This window comes from Diabrotica virgifera, chromosome 4 (genome assembly GCF_917563875.1).
Source record: "Diabrotica virgifera virgifera chromosome 4, PGI_DIABVI_V3a".
NCBI lineage: Eukaryota > Metazoa > Arthropoda > Insecta > Coleoptera > Chrysomelidae > Diabrotica > Diabrotica virgifera.
The window spans coordinates 105,402,861-105,425,016 of record NC_065446.1 but is presented as its reverse complement, the minus strand read 5'-3'; the positions used below and the strand labels follow the sequence as shown (position 1 = coordinate 105,425,016).

The window sequence follows — 22,156 nt, the reverse complement described above, 5'->3', positions numbered from 1 at the left end:
ATTTGTTAGAGGAGAACTAAATTATGACCAAAGTGCTTTTAGCCTTTACCTGACTCCTCCACCAAACTTTCAAAAATTCAAATAAAATTTTACAGTTTTATAAAACTATGCTAAAATCACAATAAATTGTCTCCTAAACTAAATTTTGGCCCTGATGGCATTCCTAACTATCTATTAAAACAATGTGTTTGTACTATATCTAAGCCATTGTATATACTCTTCAATAAATCTTTGTAAGAAGGGGTTTTCCCTGATTGCTGGAAACGTAGTTACGTAAAACCTATATTTAAATCTGGTTCAAAGTCAAATGTTGAAAACTACAGAAAACTAAGATAAGTTTGTACTTTATCAGCAGTTCCAAAATTATTAGATTATTTAGTTACTAAGCAGCTTACTTGTGAATTCAGTAGTATTCTGGTGAATGAACAACACGGTTTTGTACAGGGTAAATCTACAGTAACTAATTTACTTCTTTATCAGAATTACATTGTTATTGCTTTGGAAAACAAGTTACAAGTAGATTCCATCTATACTGACTTTTCTAAAGCATTCGATAGGGTCAATCATAATATCTTTGCAGCATATGGTATTTCTGGAAGTCTCTTTGATTGGATGCAAAGTTGCCTGACTGGTCGAGGTTTAAGTGTAAAAATAGGATGTTTTCTTTCTAATGCTTTTACAGCTACATCTGGAGTACCTCAAGGTTCCCACGGTGGTCCCCTTTTATTTAATTTGTTCTTGAATGATGTTCACTCTATTTTTAAGGAAGTTAACTTTTTAATGTTTGCTGATGATGTTAAAATATATAAGACTGTCAAAAATGAAGATAACATTTCTCAGCTTCAGTCACAAGTAAATGATTTTTATGAGTGGTGTGGTAGAAATAATATGGAACTTAATATTAATAAATGCTTTTGAATAACTTTTGCTAGATCCCATTCGCCTATTCACCATCAATATTTTATTAATAATACTTCTGTCACACGTATGAATGAAATTCGGGATTTAGGTATTAGGTATAATATTTGATTGTAAATTAACATTTTACTCTCACATTGACCATACTGTTTCGAAGGCATTTAAGATGTTGGGTTTTGTATTACGTTCATCAAAAGATTTGTCAATTCACACAATAAAAATCTTATATTGCAGTATCGTGAGATCAATTTTGTCTGGTCACCTAGTTATGTATATCAAATCCTGAATATCGAAAAGGTTCAAAACAAATTTTTACGTTTTGCAGCTTTTAAGATGGGTTTAACAGTTGGAAATTATACTTATGACAATATATTAATGAGATTAAATTTACAAACTCTTGAACGCAGAAGAGTCATGTTGGATATTTGTGATCTTCGCAAAATTATCTCTGGTATTATTAACTTCGAAGAATTGATAAGTCTTGTGTGCTTTTAATATACCTGCTAAATTGACACGAAATCCACAAATATTCAAGGAACAACGGCATGCTACAAATTATGGTCAATATGCACCAATTAGTAGATTGGCCGGTATGGAAACAAGTTTAGTCATCTAATAGATCTGTTTGGTTCTTCAATTTCCTCTATTAAACAAGAACTCGGGCGTCTTAAATTTTGAATTTGAAAAAAAAATTAAATAGATTTAACTGTTGTACAGTAGGAAAAATGAAAGAATACCCATGAACGAACATATAAAACACGCTGTATTTTCCTGTCACCGTGTCACACAAAAAATTGGCCAGCGCAAGTACATGTAATAATTATTGTTACATGTACTTGCACTGGACAATTTTCTTTGTGACACGGTGACAGGAAAATACAGCGTGTTTTATATGTTCGTTCATGGGTATTCTTTAATTTTTCCGACTGTAATTGAATCAGTTATTTTCATCATTTGAAAATAATTTATATTCTTTTTTATTTTTTATGTTTGTTTTATAGTTGTAGTTTTACGTGTATCTGATTTTTATATTTTCATTATTATGACGAAAACTCTGCTTTGTTGTATTTTGTATCTATTGGGTTTATCCCGTTAATAAATAAATAAATAAAGATGCACTAGAAATAAACAAACCAAGACACGTTGAATTTTACGAGGAGCACTTCCGAATCATAATTTACAATGTATATAGGTACAGTGTAAATTTCAAATCATGATTTACAAAGTTTATACAATCTACATTGTAAATCATGATTTGGGAGTGCTCCTCGTAACATTCAACGTGTCTTGGTTTGTTTATTTCTAGTGCATCTTTATTGTGATTTTAGTATATAATTAAGATTGAACTAAAAGGTCACAATACTTAATGCGAAATGAATCCAGATATTTACGACCTGTTACAAGCTGCCCTGCAAGGAAAAATATTTGGGAAGCGAGGTACAGGAACAAGAAGAATATCCTGGTTAAAGAACTTCACAATCTGGTTCAACATATCTGTGCGGCTTTTCCGCACTGATGCAGATAAAATAAAGATTGCCATGATGATCGCCAACATTCGTCAGGGATAGGCACATCAAGAAGAAGAAGAATGAATGAATAGAAAAAGAAATGTATTTTAAAAGTGTGTAAAATATTTTATTCCTAGCTGAGTGCTTTCGGCTTACAAGGCCATCTTCAGGTCAAAATTGAAAAGTCCACTAGATACTAAAGAGAGATCCAATTGGTGAAAATATACAAAAATTCTTCTTCAAAAGTTAAAAACTTGGAAATTTATCAAAAAACTCCTAGAAGACAGCACATTAAAAGACTTCACAAAAACACATTAAAAATGTTTGTTTATGGTACCATCTGCATGCAGGATATCACAAAAAAATTGCCAAGCTCAAATGGAGTTTCGCAGACCACACTGCTAGACAAAAATACTAACGTTGACCTGCCACAATATAACATTGTGAGACCTTACAAAGTTAGACGACCAAAAAGAAGACCACGTATGAGATGGGTAGATGTCATCAAAAAATAGGAAGGAGTCGGAAGGGACCTATGACCAAAAATGAACGATGGAAGGCTAAGATGAAGTAAAATCTCTAACAGATATACTCACCAAGCGATACAGATAGAACTGCACCTTTCTGCGTATGCGCCATTCCGTCCTCTAGATCATCAGCTCCACTTAATTTGTAAGCCACTACGTCCGGGTACTGCTCTTCTTCGTGGTGTGAGTGCTTCGTTATCTTCACTTTACTGTTGTCAATTTTGGCGTGTTCCATGTTTTCCTTAGAATGTTTCAGGTCGTGGGCCAGTTGTTCCTGAACGTGTTTAGGATTCGTTCCTTCTGTAAAAAATATTAGTAATCTATCACGGACGTGTTAAATATTTATCTCGATCAATATTATATTATTCTTTATTTAAATAGATAAATTAAATTATGAAGGAATTGCTCGTTAATTACGTAGCCTCTAAAATACTAAGAACAAAAACCTTTTTATTTTTTAATAAAGTATTCTTCTCGCCCAAGATATTTGTTTCTAGAATATTCCAAATTAAAAATTCTGCAATATAGCTTAATAAACTGTAGAAGTTAAAGGCATAGAGATAAATACGTTGATATAATATCTATTACTTAAAAAGACTGTGCTTAGAAGATCAACCGACACCAGCGGAATCAGAAACACCGGAAATTAAAACTAATAAACAAACCAGAATAAGCACAATGGAAGTGGGGGGAAGCACAAAGAAAGTTAAAGAACAGAACAGCTGTATGGCTGTATGCATGGTTGGAATAGCCAGGCTCATCAACAAAATATTACAATACAACAAAGTACCCAAAAAATGGAGAAAGAAGAAAAGAAAAAGATCAGTATTTGTAACATTAGCAACTTGGCAAAGCAACAAATTTTATTCAAGACATGAAACGGCTAAACTGATAATAACTAACCAATGAAAAAAGAAAAATGTTTCCACATAATAACATTAATGTGAATTACCAAATCCAGTAACTAGATTTCTTAATTAATAGAACTTACCATCGTTTCTTACAGTGTTTGATATTTGTTGCCTTCCTAAATTAGCTTTGTAGTCTATCTTTTGATCTGAAATTACAAATAAGACGTTAATAAGGATAGGAAATTACAGAATAAATGATTACAAATATTATTTTTACAAAAGTGTATTAAAAGTTTCACAAAACACTATAAAGATTGCCGGTCAAATTTTAGCTAGATGCTCGTGACCTGAAGAAAGGTAGTATCAGGGCTAAGGTGTTGGCCGCCCGTGTGCAACTTAATATTTGCCGCCCCCTTCCAATACTTTCGTTTTGACAGTTAGGATGAAAAAAAGGACTATATAAATGATAAATGAAACGCATTTCAGTATTATCAGGTAATAATAATAATAATTGTTTGGAATATTAGAGTTTACAGAATTGTCTGAATCATTATAGGTCTGGATCCCGCGTCCAAAAAAAGTTGATTAATAGCAAGCTGAAAATTTGTTATTAGCTTAAGGGTGTCTAGTCGGACAAACTTTGATATATTGGAACAATGGAACAGGGGAAGTTTTAATTGTGGAACAGGTTAAAAATTTGGAACGTCAGACTACGATTACGTCAAATGCATGTAAACTTCCAATTGATTTGTTATCCTTTCATTAAATTCTCATGCAAAAATCAGACTGCTATTACTAACCAACATGATTTCTGCCGTTTGACATGTTCTTCGTGTTCCACTCATTAAAATGCCCAGTTGGTGATACACACCAGTCTGATTTTTGCATGAGAGTTTAATGAAAGGGCAACAACTCAATTGGAAGTTCTGTCCGACAAAATACATCTGACGTATTCGTAGTCTGACGTTCAAAATTTTTAACCTGTTCTACCATTAAAACTTCCCCTGTTCCAGTGTTCCCATATATCAAAGTTTGTCCGACTAAACACCATTAAACTATTAACAAATTATCAGCTTGCTATTAATCAACTTTTTTTCTTATGCGGGATCCAGACCTATTACTATTTAATTATTTGAATATATTTTCGTTTAAAAAAAGTATTATCATCAGTGGCCTGCTTTTGGCCGCACCTATTGTTGGCCGCCTGTGTGCGATGCACACTTAGCACACATGGTAGCGGATGCGGCGGGGGCGGCCCTGGGTAGTATTCATATAAAATGGGATACAACTATACAACATCGTTTCAATATAGGCCCGGCCGATTCCTTAAACTCAAGAAAATTCCAAGAAGTTAAATAAATATTTATTTTGAATTAGAACGTATACTTATTGAAGACAAAATTATTTGAATTTAAATTTAATAAACTGTGTCCCTCAAAGTGAAAATTTAAAAATTTATATGTATAGGTACATAATAAAAAATAATACCTACAATATAAGTACCTTTATGTCGGTATAGATAGGGAACTTGCACATTTTTTTATTACATAATAATTAGAGAGCGGAATATATGCAACACAACATTACCAAAATATGCGCATATATATGCATTACTTTTACTACAAATGTGCAGGTATTTTTTCTAAATTTGTCTAAATATGCAAATGCATATTAAAAATACTCAAAAATAAAACAATATATTAAGTCGTAAGATCTTCAGAAAAGTTGCCTTCAAAAATACGTACAACTTTCCTCAAACAATCGAAGCCCTCATTTTTTTCTAAAACATTTTTTAATTTATTTCTAATTGTAATCCCTGTATTTCCGGGAATTTTTTGACAATGAGCAGAAAAATTGTTAACAAGATTAACCGAATCACTTAATTGTAAATTCCTTTGTTCTAATGACTTAGATCTGGTAAAAAACTAAAATTAACTTTTATGAACATAAGTTCTTTAGCAATTTGTACGTTACTTAAAGAACAAAGTACGTTACTTAAGCTGAAAAACAAAAGCGGAATTGTCTACAATTTGATGGATTTTTGTATTTTGATGCTTCTCTCTATGTCCGTCTTTATAAAAGTAAAAGCGAATTTGTCGAATAAAAACACTCTTTCCAGAAAAATTTCTTTTATGGGACATGATGCTTTTGTTTGTCAGTTCCTCATTTAAAAAATGAAATGTGAAAATGAATGTAACTTACGATTTTGGAACAGGCCTTGCAAAATACTTTGTCTCCACTTAGCTTTAACTCGGAAAAACACTTTATCCAAGCACTTTTTTGAATGGTAGACATATATAAATTTAATATATACCAATCACTTCAAAAACACTAAATACGATACAACGTTTACTTTAAACAAATGTTGGCCGGAAACTGACAAAATAATTATTAGACCCTTAAAAGCAGGTAGGTACCTACGACTTGCTACGCTAATAAAATAGTATTTTTCTGGGAAAACCTATAATTGTTAAATTCAGGTAGTAATGGGAAAGTCCAGATGAGCGATAGATAAATAACGAGCTCGTTCATATCGAAGTTATAAAATTCCAACTAAGAGAGGAAAATTTTAAACTTTTAATTTATTATTAATAGAAAATAATTTATTTTTAAAATATGCAAAATAAATCGTGTTTAGCTTAAATATGCAATGTTGTGTTTGTTGTCTGAAAATATGCAATATATGCATCTATATGCACTTTGCGTATATTCCGCTCTCTAATAATAATGTTCAGTTTTGTTTAAAAATGAGATTTCCAAAATTTCACGCTTCAAAAACTCTTAATAACTTATAGGTATACCATGTTCTTGAACTCCTAAGTGGAGCATAGAGCTTTACTTAAAACGCGCCATCGGGTTCTATTTTGCGTTAGGACCTTCACGCCCACATAACAATTTCATGTTCTTAGTAGATTCATAGAACATACTTTTCAGAAAAAGTATATACTGAGAATATGCGTAATTACCATTACGAATGTGCAGAGCAGATGCTGAGTATATACTACATTACAGTACTTAAACGTTCTATGTATATACTTAAAATGTACTGTCGCACTTCTTTTCAGTATATACCAAGAATATACTTTTTAGAACATTCCAAGCAAGTGCTATAAACCTTCTATTTATATACTTAGAATATACTACCGCACATCTTTTTTGTATGTGGGAAGAATATACTTTTAAAAATATTCCAAGCAAGTGCTATATTGCTCAGAAGTATGTTTTCAGCATCACCTAATCTCATCCTAGGTTCTACCAAATCATATTTACATATTCAAATTGCATACGAGAATGTAATTAGTACATTTTACAATATTACTTAAAAAGTAAGTAGGTACATATACATTTTAGTTATTTGTATAAATATTATATAGGTAAGTATATATTATATTTATACTTCGCGACCATCATCTCTTCATCGAAATAAATTTTGTACGTATATTTATTATGTGTATGTACCGGGTGTCCCAATAAGAATGGCTCTCGGCCATATCTCGGGAACCGTTTATAGTAGAGCTTTGAAATAAAAAATTTTATAACAAAAGTTGCCTCAGGAAAAGCCTGGAAATTATTTTCATAACTGTGGGTCCACCGCTAGAGGGCGTAATTGAATATCAAAAATAAAAAAATCAAAATTTTACAAAATTTTCCTAATGAAGGGGCACTGGAAATCCGATGATTGTATTCTTCATCAAATTCTGCGCATATTTAATTTAACAAGTTTAACTCTACCTTTGCAACTAAGAGGTGGGGGTGAGTGGGAACCTTGTTATGAAAAAATAGCTGTAAGTCCGGTTCTGCTAAATCAAATTTTGAAAACTGGGTCTTGTTGAAGACAGATCTTTTTTTTCAATGTAAGCGTGATAACTTTGAACCATCCTAATAAGTAATAAGCCAGCTGGGAGGCGTTATTTAATTTTTTTCAGAAATCTAGTTTTCTTTGGAAAATATTAAATACAAGTATGCATTTTTAATCATACTTTATAAAATTAGATTAAATTAGCAATAGAATAGCGAAAACCGCATGTCGATATCTTTTTTCTATCTCAAGATATCTCGAGAAACGTGTAAATTTTATACATAACTGTTACTATCACCGGTAACCTAAGTTAATGAAAAGTAGTGTGCTATGGGAAAAAACAAAATAACATTTTCCAGATGTCAACGTATAAAAATATAATTAATTAAAACAACAATATAAAGAGAGACAATACTATTAAAATTAAATATAACACAGAACAAAAAGAACTACTTAGTGACGACCTAAATATTCAGATTGTTGCCCATCATACACTACTCTAGGATACATTATCCAGAGAATACTAAATGCCATTCAAAGCATATCGAAAGCAGAAATTGAGACTGCTGTTCAATCTACTCTTGAAAGAGTAAATGTTTGCAACGAAAATGATGGGCAAAAATTTGAACGTTTATGTCATCACTAAATAGTTGTTTTTATTTCTTTGTAATAGGGCTTTTCAATGCTTCTCATTTGTTTCAAACCTCATATGCCGTATAATCCGTGTATAATATTAATATACGAGATATGAACGAGGCTCGAAACAAATGAGAAGCGTTGAAAAGACCTAATATACGTTGACAGCTGGAAAATGTTTCTTTGTTGTTTCCATAGCACACTACTTTTAATTAATTTCGTTTACCGGTGACAGTAACAGTTATGTTTTTAAATTTACACGTTTTGTAAGATATCTCGAGATAGAAAAAAGGTATTAACATGCGGTTTTCGCTATTCTGTTGCTAATTTTGTCTAATTTTGTAATATGGTATTAAAAATGCATGTTTGTATTTAATATTTTCCAAGGAACACTAGATTTCTGAAAAAAATTAAATAACGCCTTCTAGCTGGCATATTACTCAGTAAGTTGGTTGGACATCATAACTTTTACATTGACGAAAAAGATCTGTCTTCAACAAGACCAAGTTTGCAAAATTTGATTAAGCAGAACCGGACTCACAGCCCGTTTTTCATAACAAGGTTCCCACTCACCCCCACCTCTTATTTCCAAAGGTAGACCTAAACTTGTCAAATCAAATATGCGTAGAATTTTATGAAGAATACGACGATTGGATTTACAGTGCCCCTTCATTAGGAAAATTTTGTAAAATTTAGATTTTTTAATTTTTGATATTCAATTACGCCCTCTAGCGGTGGTCCCACAATTATGAAAATAATTTCCAGGCTTTTCCTGAGGCAACTTTTGTTATAAAATTTTTTATTTCAAAGCTCTACTATAAACGGTTCCTGAGATATGGCCGAGAGCCATTCTTATTGGGACACCCGGTACATATAAATTGTATATAAGTATTTAAATTTAAAATAAATGTAAAACCTATTTTAGAATGAGGAAAAAGGATTTATTTCGCCACTTTCATCGCGACCGTCATCACTTCGGTGAAATAAATTTTTGAAGTGAAAAGTTCTTTAGGGACGTTGTGCACTTTTTAGATGGGGAAAATCTATTGAATTAGCGACCGTCATCGCGACCATCATCGATTCGTCGAAATAAGTTTTTGAAGTGAAAACTTCTTTAGGGTCGTTGTGCACTATTTAGATAGGAAAAAATATTGAATTAGCGACCATCATCGCTTCGGCGAAATAAATTTTTGAAGTGAAAACTTCTTTAGGGACGTTGTGCACTTTTTAGATGGGGAAAATCTATTGAATTAGCGACCGTCATCGCGACCATCATCGATTCGTCGAAATAAGTTTTTGAAGTGAAAACTTCTTTAGGGTCGTTGTGCACTATTTAGATAGGAAAAAATATTGAATTAGCGACCATCATCGCTTCGGCGAAATAAATTTTTGAAGTGAAAACTTCTTTAGGGACGTTGTGCACTTTTTAGATGGGGAAAAAGTATTGAATTAGCAGCGGTTATCGCGACCTTCTCCGCTTCCGCGAAATTAATTTTTGAAGTGAAAACTTCTTTAGGGATGTTGTGCACTTTTTGGATGGGGGAAAAAGTATTGAATTAGCGACCGTCATCGGTTCAGCGAAATACATTTTTGAAGTGAAAACTTCTTTAGGGACGTTGTGCACTTTTTCGATGAGGAAAAAGTATTGAATTAGCTGCCGTTATCGCAACCTTCACCGCTTCCGCGAAATAAATTTTTGAAGTGAAAACTTCTTAAGGGATGTTGTGCACTTTTTGGATGGGGGAAAAACATTGAATTTGCGACCGTCATCACTTCGCCGAAATAAATTTTGTACGTACTTATATTATGTGTATATATACATAAATTGCCCAGGACGTACGCAACGCGTATATAATATAGGTATAGCACTTCTGTTTGGATGGGGAAAAAGCATTTGGATGAGGTCGCGACCGTCATCGCTACGGCGATATATTAGTAATTTATATACTATAAGTTGAATTGCCTATAAGGTCGACCGAAGTTATAAAGGTTGGAAGAGGGATAGCGTGTGTACATGAAGACGCTTGGTTCGCCAGAAATTTTCACTTCTGTCGGCACTCCCGCGAGTGCCTTAAATTTTTTTATGTTTATGGTTATATTTATATTTTAATGACATTTATTGCGTGTCATTGTAATAATATGTAAGTACCAGTTTGTTGAGATTGGAAAATCTATCAAAATATTTATAAAACTGAGTGTCAGTATCAAAACGAATGCCAAACCTAATTAATTATTGGGCGAGGACATCAAATACTACAATTATATGACGTCACGACCAATGAGGGCGCGTTTTGGGCTGGCTGCTCTAATTTGAATTTTTAATCGTCTTTAGGGGCCAAACAAAAAAGCCTTTTTTTCTTTGATATATGTTTTAAATTATGTTCAGTTGTGATTTATAGCATTTTTTTTAATTTAAAATTTTATGCAAGTTCCTTATTGCAATTAACCTATTCAAAAAATGGATTAGTAGTAGATAGACAGTTCTTCAAACTGATTCAATAGGATAGGGTTCAAATCCGAATGATAGGGGAAGTCGCAAGGCTACATGCCATTTACCTATCTTCAAGTACCAAATTTTGGTTTCGCAAATTTTATTAGACCATACAATTTGGATCAAATTGTATGGTCTCATAAAAACTGTACTGTACTCTTATCTACTGTATTAATCATTCGTCAGTTTATGTTACAAGTAGCAACGACTTTATTTATACACAATACTTTAACAAAAATAAAATACACTGAACTTATTTTGACATACTATTATTGCACTCCTAATTCTATGTTGTCTTTTTATATCCACGCTCGCCGTAGAGCAATCACGCACGGCCAGGGTCCATCCATATTTTTATTGGCCACTGACTTAGGCCGTATGACACTATGCATTTTCTTGTAAATTTCTTATACCGTTTCTGATATAGAAAGTTTTCTTGGATCGTTCAATCGTTCTTGCACATACATTTGTGCCCTGTATGACATTGCAAATTCTTTTACCGAAAATTGTATGTAATTTGGCACGTGATTGGTCGAAATTTTGTTTGCTACCCTGTGTCACGTTAAGGCGCACTTAAATCAAAGCGAACACGAACGAACGAACGAAGGAACGAATTCATAGGTGTTCGCTTGGTTATTCGTTCGTTACAAAGTAAAAACACGTAAAACCATTACAGAGTAATCATTAGCGCTACTAATTTTATAGTTATTGCAGGACATGCCGAAAAAAAGAAAGAAGATAGTGCGGTGTTCAAATTTGTTACAAAAGGACTTAACAGGACAATTTCGGGGATGCATGTTGCCCGCATATGTATTTAAGATGGGTCAGTCATAGCTTTCACGACTTAACAACAAACAGCCCTCTCAAACTAATTTGCAAAGAAAAATCAGTTCTTGTCAACGAATTCGTTCGCTACGCTTTATCCACTGTTCACACAGAAACCGAATTTCCTTTGATGATTTGCTGACTTATAGACCTGGATCCCGCTTACCAAAAAAAGTTGATTAATAGCAAGCTGAAATTTTGTTAATAGCTTAACGGTGTCTAGTGGTCTAGTCGGAAAAACTTTGATGTATGGGAACACAAGGAAACAGGTCAAGTTTTAATTTTGGAACAGGTTAAAAATTTGGAACGTTAGACTACGAAAACGTTCCATGTATTTTGTCGGACAGAATTTCCAATTGATTTGTTACCATTTCATTAAACTCTCATGCAAAAATCAGACTGGCGTTTATCACCAACTGGGTATTTTAATGAGCGGATCACGAGGAACATGTCAAATGACAGGAATCATGTTGGTTAGTAATAGCAGTCTGATTTTTGCATGAGAGTTTAATGAAAGGGTAACAAATCAATTGGATGTTCTGTCCGACAAAATACATGGGACCTTTTCGTAATCTGACGTTCCAAATTTTTAAACTGTTCCACAATTAAAACTTCCCCTGTTTCCCATTTTTGGGAAAAGTTATTTACCAGCAATTTTATTGCTGGAATCGAATTATAAGATCCTATATATTAATAATATAGGTATGCAAAGTCCTCAGATAGTGTGTTACTTTTTTTATAAACAAAATGGCGCACGAGAATCGTGTATTTTTCAATTATTGCTCTATAACTCGGAAGATTTTAACTTTACAACAAAAATACCAAAATAAAAATTCACCGTGATTAAATTCTGCATAGAGACGTGTTTTTCCCGATCTGCTCAGACGAAAATTTTCTTTGGAAAATGCGGGTTTTCCCAACAAAATTTTTAATTTTCAAATAAAGTTTTAGATAAGTAATTATCTACCAATAATTAAATAATTTGGTGACTTAAAAGCCTTCTTGGTTTAGATTATAGTTCCAGAAGCTGGTGAAAATTGAACGAATATTTTAGCAACAATTCAATTGTTAATTAATAATTTACGGTCGCAATAATAACCAAAATAATTATGATACACTGATCAAACTTTGAAATCTTATAAAGATGAGATGCCTATTTAACATTTTCTCGACAAAATATAAATTTTTAATTTTTTTGCATAATCTTTAAATGTTTAAAAAAAATAGTTATAAACAAATTAACGTTTCTCAGAAAGTTTTTATTATATTATAATTTTAAAAAATAGCTAAAATGCGCATTTCAAATATCTTGAAAATGAATGCTTTAAAACTTTTTTGCAACCATTTGCAAAAAAGTTATGAAACAGCAAAGTAAACATACGATTACTACGGTGTTTATAATTTTTTTTAATTCTTTCAAAGCGTAGAAGTGAATTTAAAGTACAAGCTAATTATTTGCAAAAAAATATCGATTATAAGTTTAATGGTTATATTTTAATTAAAGATTATAAATATATTTTTTTGTAATTTACACGCGCGAAAGTAGAATAATACAGTACTGTAGCTAAAATTTTCACTCGGAGCGACGACCGGCGGCCGCGCGACGTACACTTTTAATAAATAATGTATGCTGCGTGTCAGTCGCTTCAAGTGAACATTTTAGCTCCGACTCTGTATCAGGCCTACTTTTGCGCTAAAAATTACAAAAAAGGTATTTTTAATCTTTGATTAAAATATAACCATTGCACTAATTTTTGACATTCTTTGTGAGTAATTAGATTGTACCATAGACTCACTTTTAAGCTCTGAAATAATTAAAACAAATTATAAACAACGGTGATATCGTATATTTACTTTGCTGTTTCCTAACTTTTTTGCAAATGGTTGGAAAATTTTTTTAAAGCATTCATTTTCAAGACCTATGAAATACGCATTTTAAGTATTTTTTAAAATTAGAATATAATAAACAATTTCTGAGAAATGTTAATTTGTTTATAACAATTTTTTAACCATTTAAAGATTATGCAAAAAAAATGAAAAATTTATATTTTGTCGACAAATATTAAATAGGCATCACACCTTTATATTCTTTCTAAGTTTGATCAATGTCTCATGATTATTTTGGTTGTTATTGCGACTGTAAATTGTTAATTAACAATTTAATTGTTGCTAAAATATTCGTTTCATTTTCACCGGCTTCTGAATTTATAATCTATACCAAGAAAGCTTTTATTTCAGCTATATAATTATTAATAAATAATTACTGGCCCAAAAAAATATTTGAAAATTCGAGATTTTGTTGGGAAAACCCACATTTTTCCAGGAAAATTTTCGTCGGAGTAAATCGGGAAAAACACGTCCCTACGCAGAATTTAATTACGGTGAATTTTTATTTGGGTGTTTTTGGTGTAAAGTTCGGAGTATAAATCTTCGGAGTTATAGAGCAATAATTGAAAAAAATACGATTTGTCGGCGCCATTTTGTTTATAAAAAAGTAGCACACTATCTGCGGACTTTGCATACCTATATTAATAATATATAGGATCTTATAATTCGATTCCAGCAATAAAATTGCTGATAAATAACCTTTCTTTGTACTTTACTAATTAGACCAGCGTATTATAACTATTTTTTTTTCAAAATTTAAAGATTATGCAAAAAAAAAAGAAAAATTTATATTTTGTCGATAAAATATTAAATAAGCATCTCATCTTTATAATCTTTATAAGTTTGATCAATGTATCATGATTATTTTGGTTTTTATTGCGATCATAAATTGTTAATTAACAATTGAATTGTTGCTAAAATATTCGTTTAATTTTCACCGGCTTCTGGAATTACAATCTATACCAAGAAAGCTTTGATGTCACTAAGTTATTTAATTATTGATTAATAATTACTTACCTAAAACTTTATTTGAATTAGAGTTTTTGTTAGGAAAACCCGCACTTTCCGAGGAAAATTTTCGTCGGAGCAAATCGTGAAAAACATATCTCTATGCAGAATTTAATTGCGGTGAATTTTTATTTGGGTGTTTTTGTTGTAAAGTTAAAATCTTCGGAGTTATAGAGCAATAATTGAAAAAAATAAGATTTGTAGGCGCCATTTTGTTTATAAAAAAAGTAGCACACTATCTGCGGACTTTGCATACCTATATTATTAATATAGAGGATCTTATAATTCGATTTCAGCAATAAAATTGCTGGTAAATAACTTTTCCATGAATTTTGCTAATTAGCCCAGAGTATTTGTCCGACTAGACAGCGTTAATCTATTAACAAATTTGCAGCTTGCTATTAATAAACTTTTTTTGGTACGTGGGATCCAGGCCTATTACCGACATTGGTTGGAACATGTGCGAATGCGAACCAATTCGTTCGGTCGTGTTTGATTTGCTGTACAAATACAATAATTTTAACGAGAGAATTCGTTCGTTCGTTCGTGTTCGCTTTGATTTAAATGCACCTTTTTAGGTATGTGCGTTCACGGAGTCTGTCGGTGACTTTTAGTCCATGACAACGCATGTCCACTCTAATTCAATATTCTATTTATTTAATGTATTATCGTTTACTGATAAATATACCAGTATATTAATCATTAATAAAAGACTAAGTTTTTCAACCTAATAAAAATATTTGTAAATTAAATATTTTTAAAAGATTTTTAATTGAAAAACTTTATTGGCCCATTTCCTGGTGACAACCTCCAAGGCTTCTACAATATGCAAGCCAAATGGATGCTGCAGTGAAGACTAAAGGGAAGGAATTCTACACTATGCAATTCACAACCCCCGTCTGCAGCGTGGTAAAGCTCCAACGGAAAATGGACCTAGTTGAATGAATAAAAATGGTATACATTTTTATTTTTAATAATTAATAATTCATTAACAATATTAATTAATAGTAAATACACATACCTTGTATATTTATCTATCAACGCCCAACGGTATTACATATTATTTTAAAGTTCGCATGCTTCACTTGTTGACTAATCCCTGACTCTCCACGAACACACTTATTGGTATGGTAGCGTCTGCAGCTGATTTTAAGGATTTTATAAAAAAATTTAACCAGAATTTTTACGTTGACTGTTTGATAAGGTTGATTATTTGTGTTTATTTGTGTGATATTTGTGCTAAATTATTTGCATTAGAATTATCTTCATTTTGATCCAATTCAGGAACTATTTTATTTTCCTCTAGTTTGATGCAAAGTTTTAGTTTGAACAGTAACACGATGCAAGCCAAAGTTAAAGTTTGAATTTTACTAGGAGCTAAATTTATGGTTATTAATAGAACAGTCGTCCATATTAAGTATTAATAAAATTTTTACAAATAATACCTACAAAAACACAAATAAAATCATCAAGACATTAATCATATGATCGCATTTCAGCCGCCATTATGACATTAGATGTTTTATGCTTTTGCGCACAAATTGGTGCATTTCTTAAACAAGAAACTGTAGCGGACACAAATTCTTGTATCGTTTCTGATATAAGAAACTATACCCTTGTATGACACTATCCAATTTTTTGTTATATAAGAAACGATATAAGAAATGATACAAGAAAATGCATAGTATCATAGGGCCTTTAGCCTTGACTGTCAAGTCAGGTTATGCACCAATGTTTTATTCAGAATTAGGCGTAAAATATATTTTTATATTAATTGTATTAAGGGTAGATAAGACTCCACCATACTTTGGAAACAGGGTGGGTGAGTTGGGTAGGCCACGTGTTACGAATGATGGTAGTGGGAAAGGAGAAGATGGGGATGACCCATGCTCTGACATCAGGACGATGAGCAGGAAGATTTAAAAGTGATTGGAATGAGGAAATGAAGAAGACATGCACTCCATACGGACAGAGAAGGATGGAAGGATGTTTTAAAGCAGGAATAGCTGTAGCGCCATCTGATGATGATGCAAGTGTTTTATAAAAAGTTTCCAATATTGGTGCTTTTTAAATACAGGGTGTTTGGTAAAGAATGGGCCATAGCTTAACCTTAGATTCCAGAGGTTAAAATATGTAGATTTAAGCTAACTTACCTTAATACAAAAGTTGATAATAACCGAAATACAGGGTGTCAAACTTAAACTTTTATTTTATTTATTTTTGAATATTTCCTGACAGGCATTTGACAACAACACGAAATGTGGTAAGTGGTGCTGGTACTGTATATCCTACTAAATTATGTTAAACAAACGTTTCTGGCTACTACCAGAGGCGTACGGCGGGGGAACGTGAATGGTTGACCCTTTCCAAATTCTACGCCACTATTGTGCTATTTTATTAAAAAATTGCTATTTTAGTGCAATTTTTTGATTCTCCAATACTTTCTATGTAAATAAAACACTCTTCATTCGTAACGATAAAGCCATTAGTTTTCAAGTCATTTGAAGCTAAAAACTAAGGAGCATAATACATTAATCAAAATAAGTGTGCCTTTTCATTTTTAACTCCAAGTATCTCGAAAACTAATGACTTTACAAATTACAAATTAAGCGTATATTATTTGCATAGAAAGTATTGGAGAATCTAAAAATTATGCTAAAATAGCAGTTGCATCAGTGGCGTAGAATTTGGGAAGGGTCAACCATTCACTTCCCCCTGTTGTACGCCTCTGGTAGTAGCCAGAAACGATTATTTAACATAATTTAGTAGGGTGTACAGTGTCTACACTTTCTGCCAAGTATGACATGGATATGTCAAATTATTTTAAAGTATTCTTTTTGTTTAATAATTTATTCTATTCTAAGTGTAGGTACTGTACATCCTACTAAATTATGTTAAATAATCGTTTCTGGCTACTACCAGAGGCGTACGATAGGGGAAAGTGAATGGTTGACCCTTCCCAAATTCTATGCCACTGATAAAACTGCTATTTTAGCATAATTTTTAGATTCTCCAATACTTTCTATGCAAATAATATACTCTTCATTCGTAACGATAAAGTCATTAGTTTTCGAGATATTTGAAGTTAAAAATGAAAAGGCACACTTATTTTGATTAATGTATTATGCTGCTTCGTTTTTAGCTTCAAATATCTCGAAAACTAATGGCTTTATCGTTACGAATAGAGAGTATATTATTTACATAGAAAGTATTGGAGAATTAAAAAAGAGTACTAAAATAGCAATTCCGCCAGTGGCGTAGAATTTAGGAACGGTCAACCATTCACGTTCCCCTGTCGTATGTCTCTGGTAGTAACCAGAAACGTTTGTTTAACATAATTTAGTAAGGTGGATAATACCAGCACCACTTACGAAATTTTGTGTTGTTGTCCCATGCCTATCAAGAACTATTAAAAAATAAATAAAATACAAGTTTAACTTTGACACCCTGTATTTCGGTTATTATCAACTTTTGTACTAAGGTCATCATCATTCTCTTTGCCTTATCCCTATGCGGGGTCGGCTTCCCTAATTGCATTTCTCCACACAATTCTATCTTGGGCCATATCAATGTTAATCCCCTTTACCAACATGTCCTGCCTTATCGTCTCCCCCCAGGTCTTCTTTGGTCTTCCTCTCCTACTCCTTCCAGGAATCTGCACTTCAGCTATTCTTCGTATTGGGTGGTTAACGTCTCGACGTTGAACATGACCAAACCATCTTAACCTATGCTCTCTCATTTTGGCATCAATTGGTGCCACACCTAGACTTCCCCTAATATACTCATTTCTAATTTTATCCTTCTTTGTCACTCCACTCATCCATCTAAGCATTCTCATTTCCGCCACATGCATTCGCTGTTCCTCTTTCTTTTTCACTGCCCAACATTCAGTTCCGTACATCATAGCTGGTCTTATGGCTGTTTTATAGAATTTTCCCTTCAGCTTCATTGGAATTTTTCTGTCACACAACACACCACTCGCTTCTTTCCACTTCATCCATCCAGCCCTAATTCTACTGCATGCATCTCCATCTATTTCTCCATTACTCTGTAATACCGATCCTAGGTACTTAAAACTATTGCTTTTTACAATCATTTCACCATCCAAAGATACCATTTTATTTGTAGTAGCTCCATCTTTAAATGAACATTCCAAATACTCTGTTTTTGTCCTACTAAGTTTTAAACCTTTTTCCTCCAGAGCTTGTCTCCACTGTTCCAGTTTTTGTTCTAAGTCTCTTTCACTATTTCCTACTAACACGACATCATCAGCATACATTAAGCACCATGGAATGTTACCCTGTATTTTCGCTGTTATCTGGTCCAAAACTAATGAGAATAAATACGGACTAAGCACAGAACCTTGATGCAATCCTACTTTCACATGAAATTTATCAGTCTCTCCCACACCTGTCCTAACACTAGTCGTTACTCCCTCATACATATCCCTCACAATCTTTACATATTCACCAGGGACTCCTTTCTTATTGAGTGCCCACCACAGAATCTCTCGAGGAACTCTATCATATGCTTTCTCAAGATCAATGAATACCATATGAGCGTTTGTTTCTTTACTCCTGTATTTTTCCATCAACTGCCTTATAGTGAAAATTGCATCTGTTGTTGATCTACCCTGCATAAAGCCAAATTGATTCTCGGATATTTCGGTCTCTTCACGTATCCGTCTATCAATTACTCTTTCCCATATTTTCATGGTGTGGCTAAGCAGTTTTATAGCCCTGTAGTTTGTACATTGTTGTATATCTCCCTTGTTTTTGTAAACAGGTACCAGTATACTGCTTCTCCATTCGTCTGGCATTTGTCCAACTTCCATAATTCTATTAAATAGACCTGCTAGCCACCTTGTTCCTGTCTCTCCCAATGCTCTCCATACTTCCCCAGGAATATCATCTGGTCCTACCGCTTTTCCTTTCTTTATTTTTTGAAGCGCTTGAGCCACTTCCTCATTGGTTATTTTGGTGACCATTGCTGCTACTGTCTCCGTTGACTCTACAGGCTGTCTGTCAAATTCTTCATTTAATAAGCTGTCAAAGTACTTTCTCCATCTCTTTTTGACATCCCTTTCGTGAACTAGTATTTTATTATTTTCATCTCGGATACATCTAATCTGATTAAAATCTTTTGCTTTCTTTGCTCTCTGTTTGGCTATTTTATATATCTTCGTTTCGCCTTCCCTGGTATCAAGTTGATCGTATAGGTTTGAATACGCTTCTGCTTTAGCTTTTGCTACTGCTACTTTCGCTTCCTTTTTGGCGACCATATAGTTTTGAAGATCTATGTCCGATCTGGTTTCTTGCCACTTTTTATATAATTTTCTCTTCTCTTTTATTTTTCCTTGTACTTCATTTGACCACCACCAAGTCTCTTTATCTTCAAACTTCTTTCCTGACGTTTTCCCAAGTATTTCAATAGCCGTCTCTCTAATAATATTGGCCATTTTTCTCCAAATTGTGTTAGGGCTTCCTTTCATGTTCCAACATATTTTTTCTACTATTCTTTCCCTGAATAGACCTTCCTTCTCATCTTTTAGCATCCACCACTTGATTTTTTGTGGTCCTCTCCGATATTTTTGTTTAGTTTCGCTTTTTACTTCGATGTCCAGAACAAGCAGCTTATGTTGTTGGCTTACTGTCTCACTAACTATTACCTTGCAGTCCTTGCATTTACGTATGTCTTCTTTCCTTATCATGAAGTAGTCTATTTGGGATTGATGTTGTCCACTTTTGTAGGTAATAAGTTGAGTTTCTCTCTTTTTAAAGAATGTGTTAACAATCGCCATATCCAATGCTGTTGCTAATTCTAGCATGTCATCTCCAGCTTCATTTCTAGTTCCAAAGCCTAATCCCCCATGTATTGTTTCATATCCTGTCTTGGCTTGGCCCACATGTGCATTGAAATCACCTCCTATTATAACTTTCTCCTCCGCTGGAATATCACTCAGTATGTCTCCCAATTGATCATAGAAAGCTCTTCTTTCATTCTCACCCAGACCTGTTTGAGGAGCATACACACACACAACATTCAATACCTCTTTATCAATTACAAATTTCACTGACATCATTCTATCACTCGTTCTTACAACTTCTACTACGTTATCTTTCATTTCACTATCAGCAATTATACCAACTCCATTTCTAGTGTTACTACTCCCTACATACCACAATTTATATCCATCACCTAGTTCTTTCGCCCTTTGTCCTTTCCACCTAGTTTCTTGAATACAAGCAATTTGAACTCTTCTTCGTTTGAGCGCATCCACTAACTCCAGACTCTTACCTGTAAGACTACCAAGATTCCAAGACCCTATCCTGATTTTTCTAACCTGTAATGGTGTTCCCCCTGAGATAGTCCTCACCCGGAGATCCGAATGGAGGCTCATTTTACTTCCGGAACATTTTACCTCAGGAGATGCCATCATTTCAGTATAAGTTTTTATTTCGTTTGGAGAAGGTCTTTTCATTATTATGGCCTGAAAAGATTTTTGGATATTTGATGCCTGAATGCCTTTTCTATCAGCACCATACCCTGCCCTGTCCTGCACGTTTAGCCAATACACCACCAATGCAACCAAAGTGCAGTATTACCCCACACCCGCCTGCATTTTTCTGTATAGGCCAGGATCCCTACTGTAAGGACTGCCCTATAAGCCAATGTATTGTTGCCCGTATCCCGCCACTAGGAGGCACGTACTTCATTCGGGATACATTTTGTACTTTTGTACTAAGGTAAGTTAGCTTAAATCGACCTATTTTAACCTCAGGAATCTAAGGTTAAACTATGGCCCATTCTTTACCACACGTATAAGTACTTTCTCTTACCTCTATTTTGGATATTCTCCTGTGCACTGCGTTGTTCATAAATACCATCATCTAAAAGAAAGAAGTATTAGACAACTTGTAATTTAAAGTAGAAACTTATACACTGTTTTTTCTTATTCTGGAAATGCCAGGGCGCCAAAATCTGATGTTCATTTTTTTAACACAAATATTACAAGCAAGTATCTACACGTTGTCCTGAATTTCAAATATACCTACGATTATTTATAGGAATTAAAATTTATATACAGTGTTTGTCAAATGTCCTATCTCGTATCGTTTGAACGGTTATATTCGCTCCGTGCGTAACCATGGTGGGGATACACGAAACTATGCCAGCGCCCGTAGTGGCAAAAATGACAACTTTGGCGAATAATGATTGAATAATAATTTTTTTCAATACATATTTCGCTTACCCTATTAATGCAGTTTTGATTTTTATTATTTATATTTATATTTTCATACTGACGTTCTTTCCTTCCCCGATCTGGTGGTATATTCCTATCGTCATCTTTTTTCATTTTGTGTTACACACACCGCAAAATTAATAGTTCAATAGACCCAGCTAATGTTAAAATCTGGTAATACTAATTCACGCTGACTAATATGGCTTTCATTCACAGTCATTTGTTTCGAGCTTCTGTCATGTGTCACATAATATTAATATATCTACGACATACGTTATTGGTATACAAAATAATACAAACCAAAGACGTATGATGTAGATATATTAATATTATGTGACACAAGACAGAAGCTCGAAACAAATGACAATCGATGAAAAGCCCTATTGCTTTCGATGTACACTTAATTAATGTTAACACCGACAACTAAACTATAACGAAAAAGTGAAGTAAAACCTTTAAAATT

The 22,156-nt window shown here is 33.2% G+C and overlaps 1 protein-coding gene across 2 annotated transcripts in view; it reads right to left on the bottom strand.

Annotated features, from left to right (window-relative positions):
* Window positions 1–22,156, bottom strand: part of LOC114328120 (uncharacterized) — a 259,872-nt gene that overhangs the window by 5,741 nt on the left and 231,975 nt on the right. For both annotated transcript variants that reach the window (XM_028276894.2, XM_028276895.2), the window contains exons 8-10: window positions 21,290–21,340; window positions 3,945–4,010; window positions 3,023–3,253 (exon numbers count right to left, since the gene is read on the bottom strand). In XM_028276894.2, the coding sequence (XP_028132695.1) occupies window positions 3,023–3,253; window positions 3,945–4,010; window positions 21,290–21,340 (348 nt within the window). The remainder of the gene's footprint in view (window positions 1–3,022; window positions 3,254–3,944; window positions 4,011–21,289; window positions 21,341–22,156) is intronic.